At 42.0% G+C, this 26,375-nt stretch overlaps 2 protein-coding genes across 6 annotated transcripts in view; one reads left to right on the forward strand and one right to left on the reverse strand.

The window, feature by feature from the left end:
* pax5 (paired box 5) overlaps window positions 1-7,777 on the reverse strand; it is a 51,649-nt gene extending 43,872 nt beyond the window's left edge. For 2 of the 4 annotated variants that reach the window (XM_034593189.1, XM_034593173.1), the window contains exon 1: window positions 7,422-7,777. In XM_034593189.1, the coding sequence (XP_034449080.1) occupies window positions 7,422-7,467 (46 nt within the window). In that variant the 5' untranslated portion in view covers window positions 7,468-7,777. Of the gene's footprint in view, window positions 1-996; window positions 2,202-7,421 lie in introns of those variants that run through there. The other 2 variants (XM_034593197.1, XM_034593181.1) reach the window with 1 other exon arrangement.
* A 10,527-nt stretch (window positions 7,778-18,304) lies between these two features.
* Window positions 18,305-26,375, forward strand: part of zcchc7 (zinc finger, CCHC domain containing 7) — a 47,400-nt gene continuing 39,329 nt past the window's right edge. The window contains exons 1-3 of one of the 2 annotated variants that reach the window (XM_034593907.1): window positions 18,305-18,418; window positions 23,014-23,615; window positions 25,183-25,414. In XM_034593907.1, the coding sequence (XP_034449798.1) occupies window positions 23,118-23,615; window positions 25,183-25,414 (730 nt within the window). In that variant the 5' untranslated portion in view covers window positions 18,305-18,418; window positions 23,014-23,117. The remainder of the gene's footprint in view (window positions 18,419-23,013; window positions 23,616-25,182; window positions 25,415-26,375) is intronic. The other variant, XM_034593915.1, reaches the window with a different exon arrangement.

Consider the following 26,375-nt stretch of genomic DNA (forward strand, 5'->3'; position numbering starts at 1 on the left):
TGGGCAGTGAAAGGAGAATTTCCCTGCGGGGGATCAACAGAGTCTCACCTTGTTATTATTATAAGACCCGGGCAGCTCCGCTCCTGCACCTGTGCATGTGTATATGTCTGTCTAAACCTGGTTATGTGCACAAACACCGCCGCTGTTTGTGGATCAAGTTCAGCTTTTAGTCATGCATTGTTAACCCAACCTCTCTCTCTCTCCCCCACTCTCTCGCTCCCTCTCTCTCCCTGACCCCTGCGCCTCTCTCTCTCCTTCAAACAGGAAAACACAGCAGACCGACAACACACAACACATACGACAGAATGCAGTCCGGTAGCATTGCAATGCATTTCACAATTTAAAATAAAATCCCTTCAGCTCCACAAGTAATTCTGTCGAATTTACATCTGTTCGACACGTGCACATTTATTGAATAATGCAAGAGACAAGAGAGAAGACGTTTAAGAACATTAAGTGGAACGATGAATCGAAAATGAAACGATCATAACTCACAACGTAATTGAGGCTTTCATTTTAGAATTCATCCCGATTTAAAACACTGCAAAAAATATCCATCTCTGATGAAGTCATGAATTAATTTTTTTTGTGCCAATGCAAGAAGAGACCGTTCATTTGCACGACAAAGTACTGCCACATAACTTAATCTGTTTCAAAATATTTTTCTAATAAATTACAGCCCCTTTATTTAAATTATCTAATATTAAGAACATGATTTAATGCGCACAAATAATGGTCGCATTATTTCAACGCTGTTGCAGACTAAATGCAGATAAATGAATAAATAAATTCTAAAAAGGATTTTAAGACTTAGAGGAGGGAGGTAGGCTATTTTTTGTATTTTTTGGGCAGCGTTCGTTGCAGCATTAAATGCTGGACTCCACTGTTATTCCTACAAAATACGCACAGGCAGAGTGGCTGGGCAGGGGGCTGGTTGAGCTCAGGGCAGATCATGGGAACATGCAGATTGAGGAAATTATAAACACTTAAACTTACTGTGCATTGCCGCAAACGGGTCGTGCTTACAGTGAATCTCCATCATTGAAAGAGGGGCTGCAGGGCCCCGGTAAGACGTGAGGGCTGTTAAAATACCACCGGACGGCCCGCAGACCCTGACCTCCGTTGCAGAGAGAGAGAGGCAGGCGACCGGCCCCCTTCAGAAGATATTCAACTTTTTCTTTTCTTGATTGATTACCAAAAAAAAAATGAAGCTTCAGGTGAGGGACTGGGTGACGCTGCTCACAGGCGACTTTATCTCGAAATGAACCGGCAGGTTTGTGGGTGGACGGCGTCAAAAACACGCATCAGTGCCGGGCTCCCTCCTCCTGGGGTCGGGACACCACAGCTGCTCTGTCCCGGTGTCCGCACAACCAGAGGAGGGAAGAGACAGCGACGGAGCTCATTGTACCAGTCCAGACATGTAAAAATGTAAAAGTTCTGCAAAAATATAAAGAATTAAAAAATATGCATGCAAGCGAAAAAATAAATAAAAAAGTATAGCCTCCCTCCCTGTCTCCTTCTCGGTCCGCTGGCTGTGACCCCTGAACTGTGATGTTGGTGTGTGTGGGGTGAGAGGGTGGGGGGCTGGGGGGGCTGAAGTTTCTCCTTTCAGTCTGTCAAAAACTATATTTAAAAAACACCAAAAATAGCAGGAAAAGAAAAATCCCAATTTTTTTTTTAAACAACAAAAAAATTCGTTACAGATCCTCGTTTCTTTTTTGTGTGTCTTCCTTCAGGCTACTTGCGCACATCGTCCTCGGCTGCCGCTCTCACACTGACACTTGGTAAATCTCCCATCAGTGAAGCGAGTGAGCGCTCACATCTTGAAGTCTCATATCCACCATGCCAAAATAGGAAAAGGAAAGAAATGCAAGAGGAATAAACGAGAACAGGACTGTGGTTTATAGCAACGGAGGCTGAGTGGAGAGTTGTTATCCGTTGCTCTCTCTCTCTCCTCTCCTCGTCTGGACGCACACGCGCAGCCACAGGACTCTCCTCGGGAGTTTGGAGACAGGATTTCTTCTCGCCGGAAAGGAAAACAGTCCCGTCCAGATTCAGAGGCGACTTTCCTCCGCGGTCACGCCAGGAAACACCAGTGGGTTTTGCGCACACACACACACACACACACGCGCGCTTCTCTAACTCAGCTGCCTGCGCCCTGACGCGTCCTCGGTGGCGCACACGCCGCGTTTCAGGACCTGCTCTCGTGCGGACAGCGCCCGCGCTCCCAGCCCCCTGGAACCCTAAGCTCCACGCGCCGGCCAGCTGCCCGTCACTCACGTCGAGCTCAGCCAATCAGGAGGCGAGCGCTGCCGCCACGTCACCGCCGGCCCCTGCTAGAACCGGGCGGGGGGCGGCGGCGATAGGCTGATGCGAATCCCGTGGGCCAATGACGCCCCGCACGCATTGTCCGTCCGCCAATGGGGGAGGCGCGGCGGTGCGACAGCGGGGCTCGGGGAGTGGATGATCATATGTTTAATTTCAATTAACCAAGTAAAAAAGCTAATGCCTTTATACCCGTTTGCGCTCAATTTATTCATGTCAATATTAAATGGATAATTAATCGAGTATTACCTAAAATGAGGCTTAGTTGCAGCAAGGTTTTATAAAAAGAGGGGATGCTCAGTAACTCAAAGAGAAATTATATATTTTTTTCTTGATTAGGTTAAACAAATAGAAGTGATAGTGTATAAACGAAAAAGACTGATTTTAAAGGCATGGGGTGTTTTAGTAAAACACATTTTAGTTTCATTTTCACTCAGAGAACGGAAGGTGCATATTCATCTCTCATCTTCGTGGGCCTGCAGGAGGGAGAGCTGTCAACAATTGGCTCTGCGTCGTTTCAATCATTCCTCCTACACATAGTTATATGAATGTTTAGCTCCGAGGAGGAACCGAGAGGAGACACATGAAACATGCATTCCCGCTCATTACCTAATTGATTGCGGATCCGAGCGGATGTGGTTTTAATGAAATGCAATTGGCGAGCTCCGCATTCACACTCCAAACTGAGAGAGAGAGACAGAGGGAGGGGGGGTTCAATACATGTATCGTCCCACCTGACTTCAGAGGGCATATCTCAGCCTCGCCCATGCAATATTAACCACGCAAATAGCCTAAAGCATGAGCCAAATTAAAAAATAGTGTTATTTCCCTTCTTCCTCTTTCTAGACATCTAATCATTTTTGTTCCTCGGTGTTTACGCTGCGCATCCAACACATTGGGATTCATTATAGGACCGAAATAATCACCTGATTCTTATCCCCATACCCCCCCTACTTATAGTTCCATTTAGGAAGCTGTGATGTACAGTAGCCCACTAATGAACAACAACAATATTCACTTTATTCTGCCCAGTTTTCATCCTCAACAGACCAACAGGCTTGATGTACCTCAAGGCAATGCATCTGATCCTGAAAAGGTCAATCTGTGATATTATTGAGCTTATTTAATTTTTGATTTTTAGCCAGGATTTCTCGCTTTGCATTATTGGTTTCCTTTCACAGGGAGGCTGTCGGGCTGACTTCACTGAAAGAAACACTCACACTTACTTCAGTCTTTATTTTCTTATTCGACTCATCTCAGAAAACTGGGAGGTTTAAGATCTGCTCTCTGTCTCACACATCTGTGTGGATGTTTGCTGAACGAACCACGAGGGGGCGTTCAACCTTGGGGCCACATGCCCTTACGCACACGCATGTGCACACGGATACACACACACACGAACACGTACACGTACATAAACTTAACCAGCAACATATTTTGACTCACGAGGCCCAAGGAGAAGACTCCAAACTGTAGGTTAAACATATGGAAACACAGGATCAGTGCATGTGTGGTATTCTGGCTGTTAAACGATCCACTCCATTTCTCAGCCCACATCTCCAACACTAAATATGGCTTCATGAATCTTCACTGACTCCACGTCCCTGCTCTTTAATCCACTGACAGTAAAGTACACCTCGAAGCATCCGCACTAATCCTCATTCATATTTCACATCTGTTCCTTGAGTATTCATGAATTGAGCTTCATACAAATCTGACAGACAGCTAACTAGATTGATTTTTTTTTTATATATATTTTTAAATTACAAAAAACAAAAAAACAATGCAACAAAAAAAAGCCCAGATGTGCTTAAGAAACAGAAACTGGGATATACAGAGTTGGATCATGCGCCAAAGACACCAGGCCTGGATTTAGGCCACATTTGGCGAATACAGACAATGGCAATGACTGCGAGAGACACTGCTGCAAGGAAATCAGCAAACTGGGAAATCTGTTGGATGCTTCCTATCTTTTATATGCACGAGCCAAAATATAGATTTATATTCATTTTTTCCTGAAAGATTTCTTGAAAGAAATGCAAATTGGCTCTTGAGATCTTTAAACAGCATCTACGTCAAAAGCATGACCACATACAATTGCAGAATTTAGTTTTTATTGTTTAGTCTTTTCGCTTTCATTGTTTTCGTTCTCCTTGTGCAGTCAGACTCTGGTTTTATTTATGTAGATACCGAAGCGAGCGCTCCTCCTTGCCACAGAAGTCAATTGCAGCCGTGCGCCCTTGTTTCCACGATTTGCAAATTAAATACACGAGCAATTAAAAAATCCAAACACAATCAATCATGTATACAAATTGTTGTTGCTTTAGGGTTGGAAATTTGAGGAAAACTTCCATCAGGGTGGGACGACTTTAATCCGGGGGTCCAAAACCATTACCATATTTCATTACCTCTGCAGTGCTGCAAATGGGGGAGGACGTGGGGGTGGAAAGGGGGAGAAAGGCTGTGTGTGTGTGTGTGTGCGTGTTTATACTTTCTTTTAAAACATTAGTATCAATGCGTTGGAGTCGTGATAATGATTTGGAGGCAAATTGGAGGCAGTGTTGTTGTTGTTGATGTTGAAGTGCTCCATCTTTCTTTCCTTCCTCATCTCTTTTTTCCTCTTTCCCTCCATCCTCCGTGAAAGCTTCGGCTGTTTTGCTTCTTCAGTTTTTTTTTTTTTTGGCGCCCGAGCCTCGAAACGAAAAAGCAATGAAAAATTAATAGCGCATGTTAACTCCACCAGCTCGTTTATTACACGCCCGCTGACTGTAAACATAATGAGAAAGCCCCCGTATCTCTTCTTAAGTTTTTTTGGGGGGTTTGCTTATATAAAAGTCGTAACTAATAAATCAAATATATCGTGTTGAGAGTGAACCACCGTGGACACGTACGCGAGCAGGTGAGCGCACGCTGGCTGCGTGGCTCTCCCACTCACAGGCCTGTAATCACACGGACATATTTGTCATCATTTGGCGCGGTGATAACGCAAGTAAAGAGCAGTCTGTCATCTGTCAGCCTGCAGAGCACCCGGCTCTGCGTTAGATGATGGGGCTCCTGAGGTCAGAATGAATGTAGGCTATATGCCATGTGAGGTCATCCCTCGCTCCCTCTTCCTCCCCTCCCTCCTCTGTCTCCTGCATCCTCCACCTCTCAGTAGCGCGCTGCTTTTATTGGTTTCCGATCTGCCAACGACTAGATAATCAGATATTACACACTGTGTGGAGCATATATGGTCAAGGGAGCTAAGTATATGTGTATATCAAAGCTGGAATCCAGCTATGCGTATCTCAGTGAAAAACTTTGTCTAAGTGGAGTTTTTTCTATTGTTACAATGCAGCGAGGAATGATGGCTCATTTTTAGGAGGCATTTTTAAATATAATATGTCAATGATCATGTATTTCAATAAGACCAGATAAGTGACCTTTCTCTAATTTTTCTGATTGATAAAATAATAATCTAACGTCAGTGCACTGGCGCTGGTGACAGATATGGCGGCCCTGCTCATTGGAAAAGAACCCGTCTTTACGCACTTTTACGCACGACCAACCTGCAGGGCGGGAAGAGAGGGGGTCTCATTAGATCCACATTCATTCTCACGGTTTCTCCTTTGTACCCCGAGCACGTATTTTAAAGTGAGAGGAAATGGAGCGTCTGTAGGTATAGGCCCTGGGCCCTGAAGACTTTACACATGAACAGGGGAGGGCCTCCTTTAAACTCTGATTTCCTCAGCGGTTAAACGGTTATTATCCAATTGGTACAAATCCCACTGCTTTCACCGTTTATCAGAGGGGAAAGCCCACTCCACAAAAGGCCGCAAAGGAGGCATTATTTGTCTTATAGACCACAGGCATTATTTAATGACATATGTCCATAGAAGTCCAGGCACAAGCTAATTTATTTCTTTCAGGAGACAGTTCAACACAATCGGTGCCGAATCCCCTGCTACAACATTATGAAAATGAATATAAAGAACACCGAATGCAGACTGGCCCTAAATGGAAATGTTTGATGTTTAGAAAAACCTACTATGCATGCATTACCATATCCAAAATAAGAGACAACCAGCACCACAACAACAGAGCTTCGTTTTTCTGGAGGAAAAAAAGGGCTTCGCAGGCCCAGAGCCATTTCATAGCTGCTGTTCACCTGTACACACACACTGTTTGTTTCTTAATGACAAACGACGTTTTATCAATGCAGACGCAGCGGGCAGCAATATGAAATGATGTGATATCCATTGGGTGCCATAACAAGGTCGATGGCCTGATCCGCTTCTGTACCAGACCCCGCTGTTTTATGAATAGGCCTATAGGAGATGAACCTGTTGAATGAGGCGATGGAGACACGACGGTTAAGAGTCGAGCTCAGGAAATTTAAATTTATGACGTTATTTGGGGCCTGATGAGAGACTTTAACATCTGGTCCATAAACGAGAGAATAAAAACTCTTCCACCTGCTCATCTCCCGTCCTCAGTCAAAGATGCTGAATAGGGCCTGTTGACTGAACTGCATGTAGGAAATATGTGAACACACACACACAGTTGTGATGATGCACAAATACAGTCTTTCATAGAGGCACCAATCGTGACACAAATAGTAAAGCTCTCAGGTGACAGCACTTGGAGCAGAGCTGACACACCCAAACCAACAAATACTGTTTCTCCACAAACATGTAAAAAAAAGTTCGTATTTTTAGAATAACGACAAAGTCCACGAAGTCACCAAATCCTCTTCAAAACTATTCAAAATGTAAATGCAAAACTTTTCAGACACACGTATTTTTCTTTGGTTCGTACATTTCTTAAAACGCAGCAAAAAGTTTCCACTACAGAGCAGGTTACTAATCATACTCGCTCTATGTGAAAATTACAAATAAGAGGAAAAATTTTAAAATAAAACCTTATTCAGGTTTTTTGTATCCAAACAACAGAAGAAAGTTAGAAAATCCAACTTTCCACTCCAAGAAATAACTTCCACGACTTGAGTAAAAGTTTGTCACAAAGCAGTGAAGCAGCAAACAACAACTTGTTCAAGGGACAAAAACGAAAGTTAACAAAAGTGAAGTTGATCTCAAGTCGAGCCGATGTGACCCTACCTGCTCTCCCCAGACGCAGTGCAGGACTCCTGGGCCCCTGGTCCATGTTATCCCGTTGGAACAGGGGGAGGCGATGGAAAAGAAAAAAGGAAAAGAACAAAAACTTTTCGCACTGTCTCCCTCTCTTCCTCCCCCCCTCTCTCCCTCTCTCTCTCTCTCCCTCTCTCTCTCTCTTTTGTTCTTTCGTCCTACAGTAGTTTTGGGGCGACTTGTAGGCTGAAATAATTCGACCCTTCCGCTCCCTATTGCACTCCCTGCAAGTGCTCAGTCAGCTGCAACTAAACGCTTTAGGTGGAAAAAGGGCTTCGGGGGGAAGCGTGAAATGATCACGCCGAGTAAAAGAGCCGCGCTCTCGATGTGCGCTCATGTCCTTTTCCTGCACGAGCTGCGCACACAAGCCCAGTGCGCGTACACCCCCCGCGTGCACGTATTAACACGCATGCACCCGCGTGCTTTCACGCAAACATACACACTACATGCAACCTTGCACCTTTCCCTCCAGGGCCGCGCCCCCCTCACTCGCATCTGTTCCCAAGTTCCACTTTACTAAACTTTCCCGCCCCCGCCCCAGTCTCCCTCTCTGTGTCTGTCTCCCACACCCCCACTCCTCCATCACACCCTTCTCTCTCCCCCCTCTTGTATGTCAGATTCACTTCTTCAGCATGGGACACGTCCTGTAGATTGCTGTGCACGTTGCAGGTAGGTAACATTAAATCATGCTTGTGCGTAATCTCAGCGCAGGTTGTGGGTAAGTTTCCAGTGACCTATAAACGAGAGAAAGTTGGTTCTTCAGTGAATTTATGTCTAACGTCCTGTCAGCCACTTCCACGAAACACGTTGAAAGGAGTTTCCCCAAACTTCTCTGCTCGTCTCTCCCAGAAAACACCTGATACGCACGGTGGTCTTTACGCATTACGCGCGAACTGAGAGACAGTGGAGCAGGTGCACAGACTCCGGGCCAACAACTTCACTTCTCTGTAGTTGGGGAGCGCTTCTTCACCTCCTGTACGAGCCTTTGCCACAAAACGGAAAGTTCCGGTCCTCAGCTCTGATTGTTCGCTCACCTGTGCACGCGTAACATTTCATTTAAATATGAATATGCCAACTGAAAATGTCCACTCATACTCACCGCTTTGTTTGGTTCTCACCCAGAACTTTATATTCTGTGGCGGAACAATGAGCACGTGTGCTCTCTCCGGCTCTTTCGTTTTATTAAAGCTAATACCCACTGGAGACGCTCGTTTTAGATGAAGTGAGGAGGTTTTACTCCTTTTAGTACGGATTTATAGTCCAATAACCCGGGTTTACCAAAGCCTGAACAAAACTCTAACTCAGACTAAGCCCTTCAAAAATAAAATAAAACAACTTTGAGTCTAACCTGAGTTCATTATGAATCAGTAGACATAGTTCGTCACCTCCCTGTTCACACTTTGATTTAACTAATGTTTTTGGTTTCACACACTCACACAGATACGTAAAAGTGCACAACTTACGTATCTGTGTAAAAGCACTTTTACCCATTAAAAGAAAGGTAACACAAATCCAACCTGAGGCTTTGAGTGTTGCCGATATTTGTGAGTATTTGTGCTTTCCAGTTTAAGACAGAAGCTGAAAGAAGATAAGAACTGTAGAAGTTTATCTTTGGTGCAAACATTTCACTAGTTATAGGCATGAGTGAGTTCCGTCAGATCTTAACTTACAGGGAGGATGAGTCTGAATCAGAAGTGATGGAGGGAGATAAAACATCAGAGATGTGTGATTCTAACACACCAGGGGGATAAATGTGGGAAGGTCAAAGCAAAATTAAATCCAACTTGCTGCTGGGGGGGAAATGGATGTTGAGATAAGGAATTGATTCAGAAATAAAAAAAAATAAAAACATTGGAAGGAGGAGATATTCCATCACAAATTCCGACAGAACGTCAACAAAAACATATTTTGTTTACAGTGGTTGTGCGTCTTTACCCTGTGTGTAACTTCTCCTTCCTTCCCTCCGTGCGTGCGTGCGAGTGTGAGTGTGTGTGTGTGTGTGTGCGCTCCAGACAGCTGCAGGTCTCAGGGTTCACGCGCAGCCCCGAGACAATTGAGTGCGGAACAAAGCGCGAGACATGGAGCCATTTGACTCTGCTTGTCGCCTCGCGCTGCAACACTGCGACCCTGACCTCCGGCGCGCGCCCACGACATCACAACATAAATACTGACGTTTCCTGTTTCGGTGGCGGGAGAAACAGTGACGGTGGAGCAGCTCATCTGAGCCTCAGGCCACAGATCAACCCACCGAGGAATAAAAACAGCGGTTTAGACTGAAGTTAGAGCGGAAGTCACAGGAGGGGATTCAAGTTAAATGTTTGGCAAGGTGGGTTATATGTTCACAGTGAGACACGTGGAGAAAGTCAGTCGTTTACCTGCAAATTACAGAGTCATATTAATAACTTCTATCCCCCTGTTGTCAATTATTAGTCCGACTGTTGATGTACAGACCTATTGTTTTGCTCTTCTCGCTTCCTTCAGCCGTAGAAACGATGGAGTCATGGTCTGACTCTCCACGGCACTTACAAGATCGTGAAGCCTCTGCAGACCTGCCTCGTCCTTATCTCTCCGCAGGCCCAAAAGTAGAATCTGTATGCAAGGCCACGGCTGCGGATTATTCAGTGCATTTCCTAAACGTGTGAGCTCTCAGGGAAGACTGTGCAATCATCTGCTATTCAGACACCAAGTTATTGTATTCTAAAATTTAATTTGGGGTTATTTTCCCCCCCTGTTAGCTAAAGAAAAGGAAGATTTAACTATTTGTTTCCTATTAGAAATGGACACAGTTTGGGGAGAATATGATTAATAACATAAGGCCTTTAATATTGTTTTACCTGGTCATTTCTCACTGTGCTGTTAACGTGAAAATCTAACTTTTATTTATTTTTTAAAACGAAAATCATGAAGTTTAGAAGAACAACACAGTTGTAACAAAGTAAATTCTTATTTGGCCAATACATAGACTAAAACAATTATATATCCTAAAATAAGGTGTACAACATTATTGTAACATCTAGTCATAATAATAATATTAATAATAATGATTGCTATTAGTTTTCAAAATGAATGCAGTTTCAGCTTATGAATTACTTTCCTATTTTAAGAGCTAATTCAATTAACTCCATTCAAAAGTCGTATTTTGACTACAACAATTATATAATGTAAAATTAGGTCTATAACATTATTCTAATATCTTGTCACATGTATTATTATTAGTTCCGAGATATTCTAACATATATTTTTTAACATCCTTTATAACATTTGTCTTCTGCAGTGTCACTGAGGCTTGTAGGCTACATGTCGCTCCACATTTATTTTGCCCATGAGAACCTCCTTCAAAGAATTCGCCATAGTTTCGATATTAATCATCACTTGTTTGTTCCCCCCCCCCCCCCCCCCCCCTCGTGCTAATTAATGTAATTAATGTGAGGGGGGGGGGGGGAGTAGTTGGATCGGTGACCCGAGCTCTGACCGAGCGGAACCGGAAAGAATCGCATTAAAGCGAGTGACAGAAGAACTAAAGGGACGATTGGAACAATAAGTAAACACGTAAACACAGGAGGAGACGCTCCCTGTCTCTGTGGGACCTTCGGCTTCCAGCAGACCGTTTCCACTCTCTGTCAACTACACAGACCAAGTGTGTAAAGACCCGCAGTTCTGAGGGGTCTGGACCAATAAAACAGGATGTGGAGAAGACAAGAGGAAAGATGTGTGAACGTGTTAAAAAGAATCACATGGTCATCTTCTTTCTATAACTCCTCAATATTCATGGGGAACGTGTGCAGAGCATTTATTCAAACAAAGCACTTTTATTTGACCAGAAGAAAGACTTCAGGTGAAAGTCTGGTCAAGAAAGTGGAAAATATAATTGATCCATAATTAAGGTATTTATTATGCAGAATGGTGCTTTTTATTATGTTGTCACTTATTTTATTACATCTTCATAATGTCTATCTTATAGTATTATAGAGATACAGATATTAATCCCTCACAGGAGGCTCTCTGAGGTTTCTACGTTTCCTCCCTGTTAGGGTTCTTTGGTAGTTTTTTGCTAGGACAGAGGATGTCACATCTTGTTAAGACCTATGAGACAAATTCTAATTTGTGAATATGGGCTATATAAATACTATTTATTTATTGATTGATACATTAACTTGTAATATTTTGTAATATATTATAATATATCATTATTAAGTGCAGTTATTAAAAGATAGAATTGAGAGTATAAAGTGAACATTTCCCTTTGAATTGTATTGAAGTAAAAGTAGTAGAAAAGGTAAAGGTCCAAATCATACTTAGTGGTTGTACTTGTGTACATGTACTCAGGTAATTTTCCATTATTTTTCCCACAATTCAGTTAAAACAGAATTTGTATTATTGACAGTTGCCCTTTACCAACATTGTCTGAGTTTGGCTGCAAATGAAGGCAGTGTTTGTCGTCCTTGGTCCTAAACTTCACCACTCACACATCGGTCATTCTAAAATAAAACAAATCCTAACTTATATTTCGCTCTTTCATTATTAATTCTGTTTTGTTAATTCCATTCTTCTTGCACTTGTGGAGCACTTCAGAATCAGAATCAGAATCAGAATCAGAATCGTTACTTATATTAAAAATAAAATCAACATGAGTAAATCTTTACTCACTAACTTCCCAACTCAAGGTTGTAATGTTTCTATAACTCTTTTGGTTGAAGCTCACCATGGACACTTTCATCAGAACTCATTTTTGTGAGACACATCTCTATTTTCTATCTATTTTTCAGTCCACTAAGACAGACAAATATCTACTAATACTTACATCACATAAAAGCTCTCCTCTGGTGCTGATGCCTTTGCTTTCCTCGAAACACGCAGAGCCACAGTGCTGAGGGAGCTCACCTCTGCATCCCTGCAATGTAATTCAGGGGGTTACTCCTCTGTTGGGACACAAGGTTCCCTTTCTGCAGCCGAGGTGCCGGGGTGTTGCTCTGCGACTATGGAGGCTGGACGGGGGCTTAAGGGCTGTGGGGCGGATTGAGAAATGGGACATATTATTTGTCCATGAAACATTATGTGACACAACATGACACCAGGCTATTTGTATGTAAAGGTAAACATTTCAGCGTGACCATTCAACAAGAGCCGACAAGGCTCCTGTCAATGTGGTTTTATACTTGCAGCTGAGAAAGAGGTGTGTTGTGGCACCGTGTGGTGCTGGTGTGTGGGTGTGTGTGTGTGTGTGGGTGTGTGTGTGTGTGTGTGTGCTTCTGTTCACAAATTTAATCCCCAAAGACACAAGTCACTTGGTCCATTCTGAAAAGGTGTTATCAGGCTTGTTCTCTTGTTCTAGTCTTTTCTGACTGTTGATCACAGAGTGTGTGTGTGTGTGTGTGTGTGTGTGTGTGTGTGTGAGTGTGTAGTTCATGTAGTTTGAAGTGTGACTGTCAGACTCTCCCCACAGTACTGGTCGGAGTTTGGGAAAATACTGGTTTGATGAAAAAGAAGTTTGCAAGTGGCCTCTCGTCAAACCTGAATGTGGCCTGAACATAAGCTCTCAGCTCATGTCCACGTTTACAATGAAGAGGGATGATTTGATTGATTTTTATGCCTCTACAGTGTCTGAGAAAATCTGAGAAGCAGATTTTCACATCTATCTGATTATATTATTGACAAGCTGCTTTATAATTCATCATTATTAGAGCAGTGTACAATACAGAATTATTCAAGAATAAAGCAACAAGAAAGTAGGAACAGAAATTAAATTAAATGTGTTTTTCTTTTCCTATCACATTAATTATTTAACAGTTCTTATCTCTTCATTTAATTTTGATACAATAATATATGAATAGTCTCTTGGAAGCCTTGGGGGTCCAGACCACTGGTTTAAGACACTCACCATTTAATTTCAACATCATCTCATGTGTGCTCTGTAATAAGGGAAAAGGTGCCGAAAAAACCACATCATATCAAAGCAAGTGATGTAAAAAGGGGTCGTGAACTAGGGCCCAGTAATGTTATGTGTGCTATGTCTGAAAAAGGCCCTAGAGAAAGAGAGAGGAGGTGCACAGTAATATTTCACAAGGAACCCTGCTGCAGAATTTTGAGTGCGTGTGTTTTATCTTTTTTTTTTCTGTATGTGAGCTGAGTCACTGATTAGTTTAAGATTATGAATATTATTTCATTAGTATATGCTCTACTTAGCATATTAACTTCAGAATCTACTGAACCTCTCTGGTTGACTTATGCTGCGAAGCTAATTGTGATATCAATTAGAATGAATGAAAATAAAGCATTTATGCAAATGCAACTGGAAAGATCAAACTTTATCTGAAGAGCAATGACGGGGCCCTTTGGTGCAAAAGAAAATATGGTGATGTGACTTTGGGTTAACAAATGCTGTACATCCGGTACATGTGAATGACTCCGGCGCAGAGGGCCCCATATGGGTGATGCATGGGAGCCATTTTTGTTCAGAAGCGCTGATCCAGGGCGAGTCTTTTTTTTTTTTAGAGGGAATTCCTCCTGCCTGGCTGCTTTGATACTGGGGCCTGGTGAGATTTACATACATACAGTAACAAGGAAGCCTGCACCAACGACAGAAAGCGAGGCAGACTGCACTTACAGAACTGAAACAAGCTGATGCAACCACGGCTGGAATCTGCATCCGAGCAGATGCTCAGACAATCGGTTTCAGAGCTGCGCCTAACATTCAATTTTTTGTATGTATCTACAGGCTATTGTCACGGTTAATCAGTATTTTGGTCGAAGGAGTGTCAGCAAATTGCACAAAAAAAAGAACAATGAAAAGGTTGTGTTTCGTTTCAATAGAAAATGTGGTTACTATGGTGACAGCAAGTGCAGGTTACAGTTAAAAGTAAATGGAGGAATTTCAGAACCCTCCATCCCAAATTCTTTGCAGTCGACACTTGGTCCTCATCTATACACCCGCTAAGTGTGAACTCAATTCACTGTGAAAGTTAACAAGAAAGTCAAATGACAGACAGACAGATTCATCTGTTTATAGATAGATGGCATCAGTAAATTTTGATATTTTTTACTTTAACAGGGGATAAACCAATAATCAATTCTCTAAATAATCATAGTGTAATTTTATGTGGCTGGATTAGGTTTCATCATTTCTGAAGATGCACCTCAGGCCAAAATGATCAAAGAAAACAACATTTTATGCTGAAATTTCTGAATTATGGGTTTTGTACATTTAACAAGATGTATACATGAAACTGAACTGTCCCAAATCAAACACATAGCAGTTATAAAATAATATGAATAAATAGCCAATAATCAAGTCTTAGTCCTAGTCTTCAGACGAGCACTTGTGTAAACCATCAGTCGGAGACCATTGCCAATACAACACAGCAGCTGATGAGAATCCTGTTTTGATAAAACACTCCATCGCAGTGCTGGCCGCAGCATCTGGTGCCAAATGGAAGCAGGAGCTACCGTGGCACATAAAAACAACCTCAAATGAGAGCAATGACATGCTTCTTTTAACTCCTACTCTTCAATAAAGATCATTCATCAGGCAGAACCATCCCGTTGGAATGTGTGATTGGAAATCGGGGGACTTTAAATCCCTGTCCCAGACACTCCATCCATCTTCAACACGCCACTGGGCTGGACACTCGGAGATGAACTGCTGAACCAGATGCCTCCATTCAGACAGCCTCGTCCACCTTTTTTAAAATAATAATAGTAAATACCGGCAAATGCATGGAACCCAAAATCAGGCAGCCACATCACAATTTCACTGAGGCATTGAGGCATCCCAAACCGGCATCCAATTTAGAGAGATATGGGGAGCAGGGGAGGCAGAGAGGGGCCCCCGTATGCACTTCCCAAAAACAAAACAGTTGCAGGATATTAAGTGTGTGTATGTGTGTGTGTCAGATGTATACATGGGCTAAAAGAGGTGATAGTGTTGAGACATAAGGTGCAGCCTAACCTTTGGAAGGAAACAATCCAACTCCATGATGGCCTTTCCTGTGTTGACACGCATGGAGAAACCCATGGAATCAGATGGCATTCACTCTCTGATTCGCTATCAAAACGCCATCCGCTCACTATCATTACAATGCCGATGCCTATAGTTGGTTATACAGAGTTCACAATTATTCTCATGATATGGGGAAGGAGGAAAAGATGGATGTTAATGCTGCACAGTCTGCAGGAGTGCCAGGATGGCATAATTTTGCTATGTGTTATAAATATGACTGATGGCGATAGCTAGTCTGTTGAATTACATTTACATATAGATTTACATTCCCATCAACATGTAATAATAGCACAGGCCTGAAGGTCCATACTAGTCACTCAGACATGCATGCATACACCCAGTGTGCACACAGACATATTCTGACATTTCATAACTAATATTTGTGCCTCATTGAGAAAGGTGAAAATGCTGTGCATCCATCAGACTGACAATATAGTAAATGCGTTGAAAAACAGTGCAAGGCCTCGTGGACCTTTTGTCTGCAGAATGAGATACGTGAACTCAGAAGTAAAGAAGTCCAGTTTACAATTCCATGTCAATAATGACATTTTATTATCAGAGTACACTCTTCACAATGAGAGAGAGTGAGAGAGAACAAGAGAGGGAGGGAGAGAGACATTATGGGACATTATGAACGGAGAAATTACCTGATGAAACTGTTTGGTAATCCTGCAATTTTAGAAGAACTCTACATCACAGCAGAACAGTTGGCTAGGATGGCTTTTATATTATAATGTTGATGGGGGATAAAACCAATATTGATGAAACAAGCAGTGCATAGATGCACAGACTCTGAACATACCAAAACACCTCTGAAGATACCAAGCTAATGTCAGCACAAATTAAAATGACTTTTAATGTCTTCAAACAACCACAAATTTGTTTGTAACTTTTTATTAGTTTTCTCGTCATTCAAACAGAGTTCCATAAATATATGTTTGTTCAGGAGACACAATAAAATTATGACAAATTGTTGCAAGTGATTTTTGCTTTGTTTTGCATGTTTGCATTTCTTTCAACGTTCATTTAACTTCCTGTGGAAACTGAAAATGTGAAAACAAGAAATGTCCGCACACCAGTCGAGGTTCCCACAAACTTTTGAATAACGTGTTGTTACTTTCTGAAACTGAAAATGAAACAATGTTTGTGTGAACTTGTGTATTTGCCCTGGTGACCTGATTTTTTCAGTTATTCACCAGTTAGGAACCCTTGTACACATACTTATCAATAATTATCATGTGGCAACAGCAACTGTGGTTCACACACATTGAACCTTGATTTGGATCGGCTACAAAAGCAGAATACCACAGGAGTTCCACTCCTGTCCGTCATCAACAGAAACCTGAGGTTACAGTGGGCGCAGACTCACCATAACTGGAAAGTTGAAGATTGGAAAAACTTATTCTGGTCTGATGAATCTGAATTTTCCTGAAGTTCACAGGTGGTAGCGTCAAAATTTGATGTAAGCAGCATGAACCCATGGACCCAACCTGTTCTCTGTGAACAGTCCTGGTGGGTGGTGGTGTAATGGTGTGGGGGAATGCTGGCACACCTTGGGTCCCTAGTCAATTATAGTCTCAATGTCACAGACTTTGAATATTGTTGCTGACCATGTGCATCCCGTTATGGCCGCAATTTACCCATCTTTGCATGGCTAGTTCTACCGTGATGATACACTGTGGCACAAGGCTAAAGTCATGTCAAACTGGTATTTCAGTGGCCCTGCCACACACCAGATCTGGGTCCAGTCGAACACCTCTGAGATGTGGTAGTTAGGCCTGAACACTGCAAAGACTAAAGACATGGTCATTGATTTTAGAGGTTATCTATCCCACCCACCATCGCAGTCCTTCATTAAGGGCCTTGGCATTGAATTTGTGGAACAATATAAGTATCTTGGAACAGTCAATGAAAGCAAACTGAAATTTGATGTAAATGCTGAGGTAGTTTGTAAGCAGGGACAGAGACGGTTGTACTTTAGGAAGTTAAATGTTTTTAATGTAGACAGAAAAATGATGTCCTTGTTCTACAAGTCCTTTATTCAAACTGTTTTTATTTCCTCTATTACTGCCTAGTATGGATATTTGAAACCCAGGGGGAAACTTCCTTTATTTGTATTGTGAAGGTGGCTGGTAAGGGGATAGGTGTGTTTCAGACCCCCCCCCAACGGCAATCTTTGACCAGCAGGTCCTCCATATGGCCAGATCTATAGTGGATCGGAAGAACCTCCCCCTTCACTGTGAATTTCAATTCCTCCCCTCAGGTCGGAGATTCACAGTACCCCAGTTCAGGTTCAATAGGAGTAAAAACAATTTTGCTCCCTGTGCAATAAATTTGCTGAACTTGCAAATATAAATTTAACTTTAGTTTAAGATGATTGTTGACTGATTTTGTGTGTGACTGTGGAAAACATGAATCAATGAACTCTAGGTGAGCGATGATTTCATCCAACACTGGTCACTACAACAACAGGCAATATCCAGGTCATGTCCATATATCGTACGAGTGGTAGTACGTGAGTTTTACAGATCAATGTCAATGTGTGCCGACAAGTCTGCAGATATGATGTAAACTATAGTGCAAAACTCTGCAGAAATAATGCCATGCATTCTAATTATCATGGGGCAGAATCTCAAAAGGTTTTCAACATCTTGTGGAATCAATGTTACAAAGAACCGAAGTGGTTTTGTGCTGCTGTTTCCCTACTAAAACAATACATAAAATAAAAGTAAAAAAATAAATAATTGTATTTAATGTTTAAATTGTTTTTTGATTAGTTTACTTGGATTTCCTGAAACTTTCAATGAAACAATCACTCCAGTCCAGACATTTGAGCTCGACTTGAATACTACCCAGTGAAACGTTATGGTCGACCAACCAATTCACGAAGCACAAACCCGGAAGTGGTTGTCCCTCTCCCTCTGGATGGAAGAAGCAGGAACAGCCATCCTCTCCTCTTTACTCTATAAAGGTGAGCTCCTGTTGTCTGACATTTAAAGTGAAGCCTCCACACTGATGTCTGTGACTAGAGCGACCTGGGCTCCGCGTGTTTGTTTCATTTCCTGCGTGTTTGTGACTGTGGAGCTTCATTGTTTACATCCGACCCGGCTGCTCAGAAACACGTGGACCCACAGGAGGGTCACATGCTAAGCACGACCTGTCGACATGTGGAAATAACCCGAAACTATCGCTGCTCTGGGACGGGGGTTTGAGTTATTCTGTAATTGGGGGCGAAATATTGATTTAGACACGTAACGCTGGCGTAACACGAAGCTAACGTGAGCCTCGAGCTACCTGCTAGCTAGTTAGCATTATCCTAGCTGCAGCTAGCACCATGCTAGCTGCAGTCTGAGTTGATTACTACTTAACCAACACACGGAGATTCCTGCTGTTTGTACTGTGAGCTAGAGAGCGGTGTCCTCTGGATCTCAGTCTGTCCCTTGTTCTCTTGAGCAGCCAAACAACATGACAACACTGCATCTTCAAAACTATGAATTTATCCATTAAATCTCCCTGTCACCTCTCCTGATGACAGACAGACAGACACTATGCTGTACAGACTGTAGAACAGAGACTATACCATGAGTCAAACATACACTATACAGTAATGAAGGTTAATAGACAGCTGATGTCAGTGTGCATTGAATGTATGAATCATTTACTAAATATGTTTTGGTCTATATTGATATGAGAGAGGGGCTTTGTCATCAGAGGTCATCAGAGGTGCTGAGTCATTGTACATGATTGTGACGGCAGCTGACAGGAACAAATCCCTCTATCGCTCCTTGTCAGCTCCACGAATCTCCTGCTGAACATGCTCTGCTTTGTGACCAGCTAGTTGTGGAGGGGATGTGACACATTCTTCATGATGTTCAACAGTTTGTTGTGTCACTGGCTCTGATGCAGTGAAGAATATTGCACTTGTCACAACAGACTAGTAAGAGATCTGGAACTTCTAGATAAGCTGCTTCGGGAAGTAGCGTCTTCTCTGTCACTTGTTTTCGACAGCCTTTGTGCTGCTTTTCCAGTCTGGACTATTGCTCAGGTGGACTTGACTCCATGTTTGTTGTATCCCTTCATCTCTCCAAGATGGGAAATGGTGTTTGAAGTCATTCCTGTCGAAGCGGTGACATTAACACAATCACCAAACACTGGTGGTGACATGATGACTCTGTCAGTCAAGCAGCATGCGGTATAAACAGCACACTTATGTAATAGTCAAACTGTTAAAAGAAGAATTGGGACAAAAGTAGAAATGCAACAATAAATGAAGCACTTGGGTTAGAATGTGGCTAAACAGTGACTGGTTGTAAAAGATGCTGAAATAAGTAAAGTAAACGCTTTTGAAATGAGCCAGTGACTATTTCATTAGTCAACATCAAACCTGGATTTCTACAGGTTGGGGCATTTTGACTGGGTACAGAAACAGCTTCAGTTTGGGGAGGAGGAATCAAACTTGAGCACCATCTGAGTGCAGGCAAAAAGATTCAAACAGGAGCAGAGAACATTTTTATGTTAGCCAGAGCTTTTTGAGTAAGAGGTCAGGGATTTGTAGGAAACTGTTATAAAAAATTGTGAATGTGAAATACAAAAATGATGCCCTCTACAGAGTCTGAGACATGATGACATAATGTGCCACATACCACGTTCTATAGTGTTTGATCATCTAAAATTTAAATCCTACATTTGAAATCAATAGAACATACGATTTAGGCACAAAAAAAGCTAAAATGATCACAAATATAATTGCTCATTATGTGGAATGACTCCTGTTAGTATTTAAAATTATTGTTATTGACTCATTCAAACAAGCAATACTTTAATGTTGTTGATGGTCGAGATGAAACTGCTTTTAACTGCATCATACGCCTTTGGGTAGTTTAATCAATAACATCATTTTTTTAGTGTAAATCCTCAATCTGCAAAGCAGCATGTCTCTACGGCTGAAAATAAAATGTATTCCTATCCCCCCTGAAATGCAGTGGAGTATAAATGTAAAGGATAGTCTAATCAATGCTGGATGTTTGAGGCCGATACTCGTATAAGTGTTCAGGAGGTACTGCTGTAATTTACACCTGTGCTTTTTCTAGCGGAACATGTCAAATTGTGTAACACGGAAATGTACGTTTGAGATGTGAGAGATCCCATTTTTACAGATGCAAGCGAGCTAACAGGAAGAGATATGAAGATGTTGAGTACAGTTTGTGTGTGTTTGCAGGCCTGTCTGTCTGTCTGTGTGTGTGTGTGTGTGTGTGTGTGTGTGTGTGTGTGTGTGTGTGTGTGTGTGTGTGTGTGTGTGTGTGTGTGTGTGTGTGTGTGTGTGTGTGTGTGTGTGTGTGTGTGTGTGTGTGTGTGTGTGTGTGTGTGTGTGCTCATACACCCACATATTCCTGAGCTGGGCTGTAATTAGTGACCGAAAACACCTTTATTGTTGGACCGTGACTGTCCAGTACTTTAAATTCCACCACTGTAAGACATAGTCAGTCATTTGTCAGGTCCAGGTCCATGTGCGCTGCTTAACTTCAAAACTGTCGCACACCCTCACCCCAGACTCCTCTTTCTGTCCCTTTAATCCCCGGTGGGCAGCTTGTGACTGTCTAGCGTGGCGTTTCAACAGTGTGTGCGGTCTGGGAGCCAATCATCTCCAACCATCATGGCACAGACACGCAGGACTGGACAGAGCAATGGGCCAATGCTCCCTCTCTGCTCAGTGTGTGTCTCTCTGTGTGTGTGTGTGAGTGTGAGAGGGAGTTAGAGAGGCAGAGCTTGGGAAAATTAGCAATCCAGTATGTTTTAGAGAGTGTAATAAGTGAATGATTGCACTGTTTCTATCACAATCAATCAAAGTGGACCCCAGATTATGTCATGTCAGGTGTATTTTGAAATCGGCACCAAACAGATGATGGACCTGGATCCAAGCTGTTTACAGGTTAAAAAAAAAAAAATCAGCACAACTGAACCATGCTCTGTTTCAGCTTTGTTAACAAGCCCTTATGGATTTCAGAACAAAACCGAAAACTGGGCCCTTCCTGTAATGGATGCTGTCTTGTGTCCACTGCACCACTGTAGAAATTGTGTAGATAGTTTCACCAACTTTTTAAAGTTAGCTTCTAAAGATTATTTTTGTTATGAATTAATCAATTCGTTTTTTCTATCAGCTGTCCCCAGCAATTTAAGAAAAGCCTCTCACATTTTAGGTAAAATCTTTTAAATATCAGGTCTTGTCTGACATGTTTTAAATATTTAGTTTACTGTCATGTGTCAAAGAAAAGCTTTAAATCCACACATTTTTGATGCTAGAACCTAAACGCTTTTTTTGCCTAAAAACAAATGGCTTTTGCAAACTATTATCACTACTGTTGCTCATTAATTTTGTCGCAATCATCTAAATGAGAATTTCATATTAAACATATTAAGGCAGTGACAGTTCAGATTTTAGCTATGAAACCAATGAAACAAAGGTGTTAATATATAGGTGAAACAATTACCATACAACAGTAGAATTGACTTCAGGATCTACAAGAATCCAGGGTTCATTCATGATTTTTGGGGCAAATATTTTAAGCAAACCTGTTACTCAGAGAAATTCATACTTACCTTTGTCTTCTGAGTCTGAATTTATTGCAAGATTTCATCAATATGATTCGAAATGGCATCAGATTGTTATGCCTCTGTGTCGGTGGTGGCTGTGCATGATATTTTCAGGTTGTCTGTCTGTTCTAACCATGAACACAGTATCTCACAAAGGTGATGATAGAAATGTTCACTTGGGCTCAACAATGAACTGATTAGATTTTAGTCACTGTGGCCTCACAAAACCTTCTTGGCCACAACTCCAGAATTCAAACACTAATTATGACATTACACAAATTTCTAATAGGATGAAACGATGAGGTGATGACATTTAATATCTAAAATGTCAAAGGTCAGAGGTCAACTTCACTGTGGCATCATAATCTTTTTTAAGCAATCACTCGGGACCAGAAGGGAGAATTGTGATTGTCTTTCCTTCAATTTGATTGGTTGGCAAGGGCATATAAAAGCAAGGCTGTAATTAATACAAATTTATAATTAATAGTAAAGTCTCTGTTTTCAACTGCATTAATCAAAACATACAGCAGCTTTAAGGGAAAAGCTAACAGAGTTGCAGTGATAGTTTATAAATCTGATTTATAATCTGTTACTGATTCTGCTAAAGTGGAAACTCTGCATGGAAATTTGACAGTGATGTTAACATGTTCACTGTAGATCATTTGCTGATACAAAGATGAATTGAAATACAGTTAATTAATCAACAATCTTGCTGGTTGACATTTTTTAAAACATTTTGCTTTGGGGTTTTAGAAACCTGTGATTGAAATGTTACTTTATTTTTTTATATTTTATAGATTATAGATAAGTTGATGAGCAACTATATTAAGTATACATCATTAATACTAAATGTACAAAAGAGTCTTTTAAATACCAATTTAATAAAATATTATGTTATTACCTGTATAAATAATTTATTGAATGTCAAGGGTTGATTACTCTAACCCTATTTTGTATCTCTTTTTATCACTGCAGTCAGCTTCAGCTGCTGAGTTCACCATCACCCCTGGCGTGAGTGGGTGTATGTGTGAGTGGATGCTGGTGAGGTGTGAGTGTGTGTGTGAGGGTCTTTTGGGGTGATGTACTCTCCATATCAAGGCCGTGAGGAGTTGGAGGATGACCTCTACCAAGAGGAAGCCAATGATGACTCTGATGGGTCGGAGGCCTACAGTGAGGTGGAGTTCCGCCTCTACAGCCAGCTCCACTACTCCTCCAATGCTGGGGAGATGGACGACAGAGGTGAGACGCCGGAGGACCAGGACAGCCAGCAGCCGGAGGTGACGGTAGATGCTGACGGAGAACTGGTACACACTGAAGATTGTGAACTTCCTTCATCTGAACAACAACAACTCCTGAAGAAGAAGAAGGTGGGAGAGAAACGTGATAAGCAGAAGAAGGGGAAGAGTGATCCTAAAGGTCAGAGGTCGTCATCATCAGTCTTTGAGGAGGTCATCGTCATTGACTCCAGCCCGGATGTTATCTCCATCTCCGAGGATGACACTGCTGACGATGAAGGCGTCTGTATCATGAAGGGTCAAGGTTTACACCGGCTGCAGACGTCCACCCCAACACAACAGGTAGAGGATGAGAGTGATGCTTTGATATGTACGTAGATGTCTTTGTGTACAGTCCTGGTCATATAGTAAGTTTCTATCAGTTATAAAATGATTTTAATTAGATATTTGATTGATTTGACCACACCTATGCTAGTAAAACTCTTATAAGAGTAAATTATTCAAACAGCCGTTCAACTGTACATTTGCAGAAAAGCTCACAGACTATCCTCACACTCCTCAATGTTTCAGCCACAATTTGCTCAATGGACTGAAGGGCAAGTTGTTATGAAGAAGCTTGAACTAAAGCTGTTCCCAAAATGTAAAACCAAATCAGTCATGTATCCCAAAGTTTGGAAAGTTCTTGTTGACGTTTTGGCTGAGACAGTAGCCCCTCCTCCAACTCCCGTACCAGCCCACCCTCCCTCTACCAGCGATAACTAGACAGCAGTGACTACACATCAGCCTTGAGAGAGAGGAAAACAGAGGATTAAGAAGAGATACTCTCTATTTTCTTAGTTTTTAATTTAAGTGACATGGTTAATTTTTATGAAGGATTAAAATTTGAAATGTGTTCCCAGGGAGATATTTGACCTTTTAATGAGTTTTCTAAAAAATCACTGATGATGCTCTTGAAACAATGTTTTGTTTCTTAAGATTATGAATAACTTCCAATCCTCTTTTGAATTCATCATGTTCTGCACAGTAATACAAAATAACTAATAAGAGGACTATCAACAAGATCAATGGTATTGATATTATCCTAGTGAATCTGTTACATCAGTGGACTTTGACTGATGGGAGGTATTAAAGTTTGAGGGCCTTTTCCTGCACCTCTGTATTGTAAAGCATGAAGTCAGACATGTCTGAGTTTACCAGTCATAAGATTGTGATTTTGTTGATAACCCTCTGCAGCTCTGCAAAGAATTGTTATCTGTGCAAAAGCAAAAGAGAAACAATCCTGTAACTTTGAGGACATTCACTGGAATTATGTAACTCAGACTGCTGAAACCTAACTATATCTAGATCAAATTCAGATTATAGTTTTTACTTATTAAAATTTGTCAGCAAGGGGTCTTTTAATGTCCAGGGGAATGGTTACAGCAATCAATGTATCTATGGCCTTACGACTATTGTTTTAAGACAAACTTAAACCTGTCCTTAAGCAGGACAATTAATGAATCCTTGATTTTTCTGCAGTTGCTAAGAAAACACGAGACCTTCAGTTGTCCTTTATTCTCAGCAGCCCTTCACTAGGGTAGTTAAACGATGTTGTGTCTGTTAAATTATGTTTTTGACCAAATATTAACCAGTTAGGCAGGTTTATGTTCCCTGTACTCTGAATTAACTGTGATTAGCGCTACTTTGTCAAGCTACTGTCCAGTGGCCAGTTCAGCCAGCTGACTCATTGGTGTTGAGCTGCAGAAATAAAGTGTAGCAATGCTAGTGAATGACTTGCTGCTGGCTGCATGTGAAACAGTGACTGAATGGACTCTTATATTGTTTTGTTTTAATTAACAATGGATGCATAATGGTGCAGCTGAAAGTTTTGTATGGACATCTACAATATGGTTGTTGTTTGGTGATCTAGGGGGGCCAGAAAAGGGAGATGAGTCTCAATATGCCAGTGAGCGTTGACTCCAGCAGCTCAGAATCAGATTCCGATTCATCGGAGTCCATCTCTGAGTCTGATTCTTCAGAGTCATCGGATTCCGAATGTCTGGAGAACTGGATGATCCTGGGCCGAGGGAAGCAAGTCGAAGACCGGTCCATCTCACTCAACCTGGAGGGAGAGTCTAACAGCAACACAGGTGTGTCTTTGGGTACGTGCGTGCACTGTAGAAAGCTTTGTTATATGTCTCTGTGCATTTGAGTACCTGTGTGTGAGACCAGGAGAAAAGAAGCGGTGAGTAATTCTGCGTGGTCCAGCTCATTCAGAACACTTATCCTACGTGCAGCTCATTGATCAATGTGGTCTCAGGGCTGAGCTACGCTGGGAGCAATCTGCGTGCGTGCATGTTTGCATGTACATACGCAGCGTCTGTGTCTGCATGTTTACAAATTTGTAAGCTCTTAACATTCCTGGCACTGTCTGCCCAGTCGCTCTCTTCTCTGATCCATCTTTAAGTATGTTTGTGTGCATTATGTATTGATATGTGCACGCAGGCTTGTGCGAGTGCGAATATTTGTGTTTATAAAATATTCCACTTCTAATCAGCATGCATGTGTACATACACACACATACCAACAGTCATGACGCTAATGCCATAAACAAACAAACGGAGAGACAACAACGCAGGAGGAGAGGGAGGGGAGGTTCGCAGAGATGGGAGTAATCAAAAAATGAATAAAAATGTTCCCGGCAAATCTCTTCAGATCTACACATTATCTTAACCTGCAGCCTCAGCAAACCTCTCCAGCTTCTCTCCAGCCTCCCCCCCCTACCTAAAGCTCACCCATCTCATTCTTTTATCCTATTTTCTCACTATTGTGCTCTCTCTCCCCGTCTCCCTCTCTCTGTCTCTCGCTCGCTGTTTCTTGCTCATTTGAATTTCCCTGGGCTGATGTTTCTGCAAGAGTGCCCACTGCCTCCTTGACACACAACTGGGCTAAAGGAGGGGGTCTGGAGTTGGTGGGAAGGCTTGAGGTTTTTGGCCTGGTTTTTTGGAGGAAAGGAGGATTTTAGGTCTCTGTGTCTCTTTCTCCCTCTCTTTCGTCTGGCTTCTCTCTGTGATCTTTGGAGCTTGACCTCATGTCTGCACATGGGGGGCCATGGGTGTGGTG

This window comes from Hippoglossus hippoglossus, chromosome 1, assembly GCF_009819705.1.
Source record: "Hippoglossus hippoglossus isolate fHipHip1 chromosome 1, fHipHip1.pri, whole genome shotgun sequence".
Classification (NCBI taxonomy): domain Eukaryota; kingdom Metazoa; phylum Chordata; class Actinopteri; order Pleuronectiformes; family Pleuronectidae; genus Hippoglossus; species Hippoglossus hippoglossus.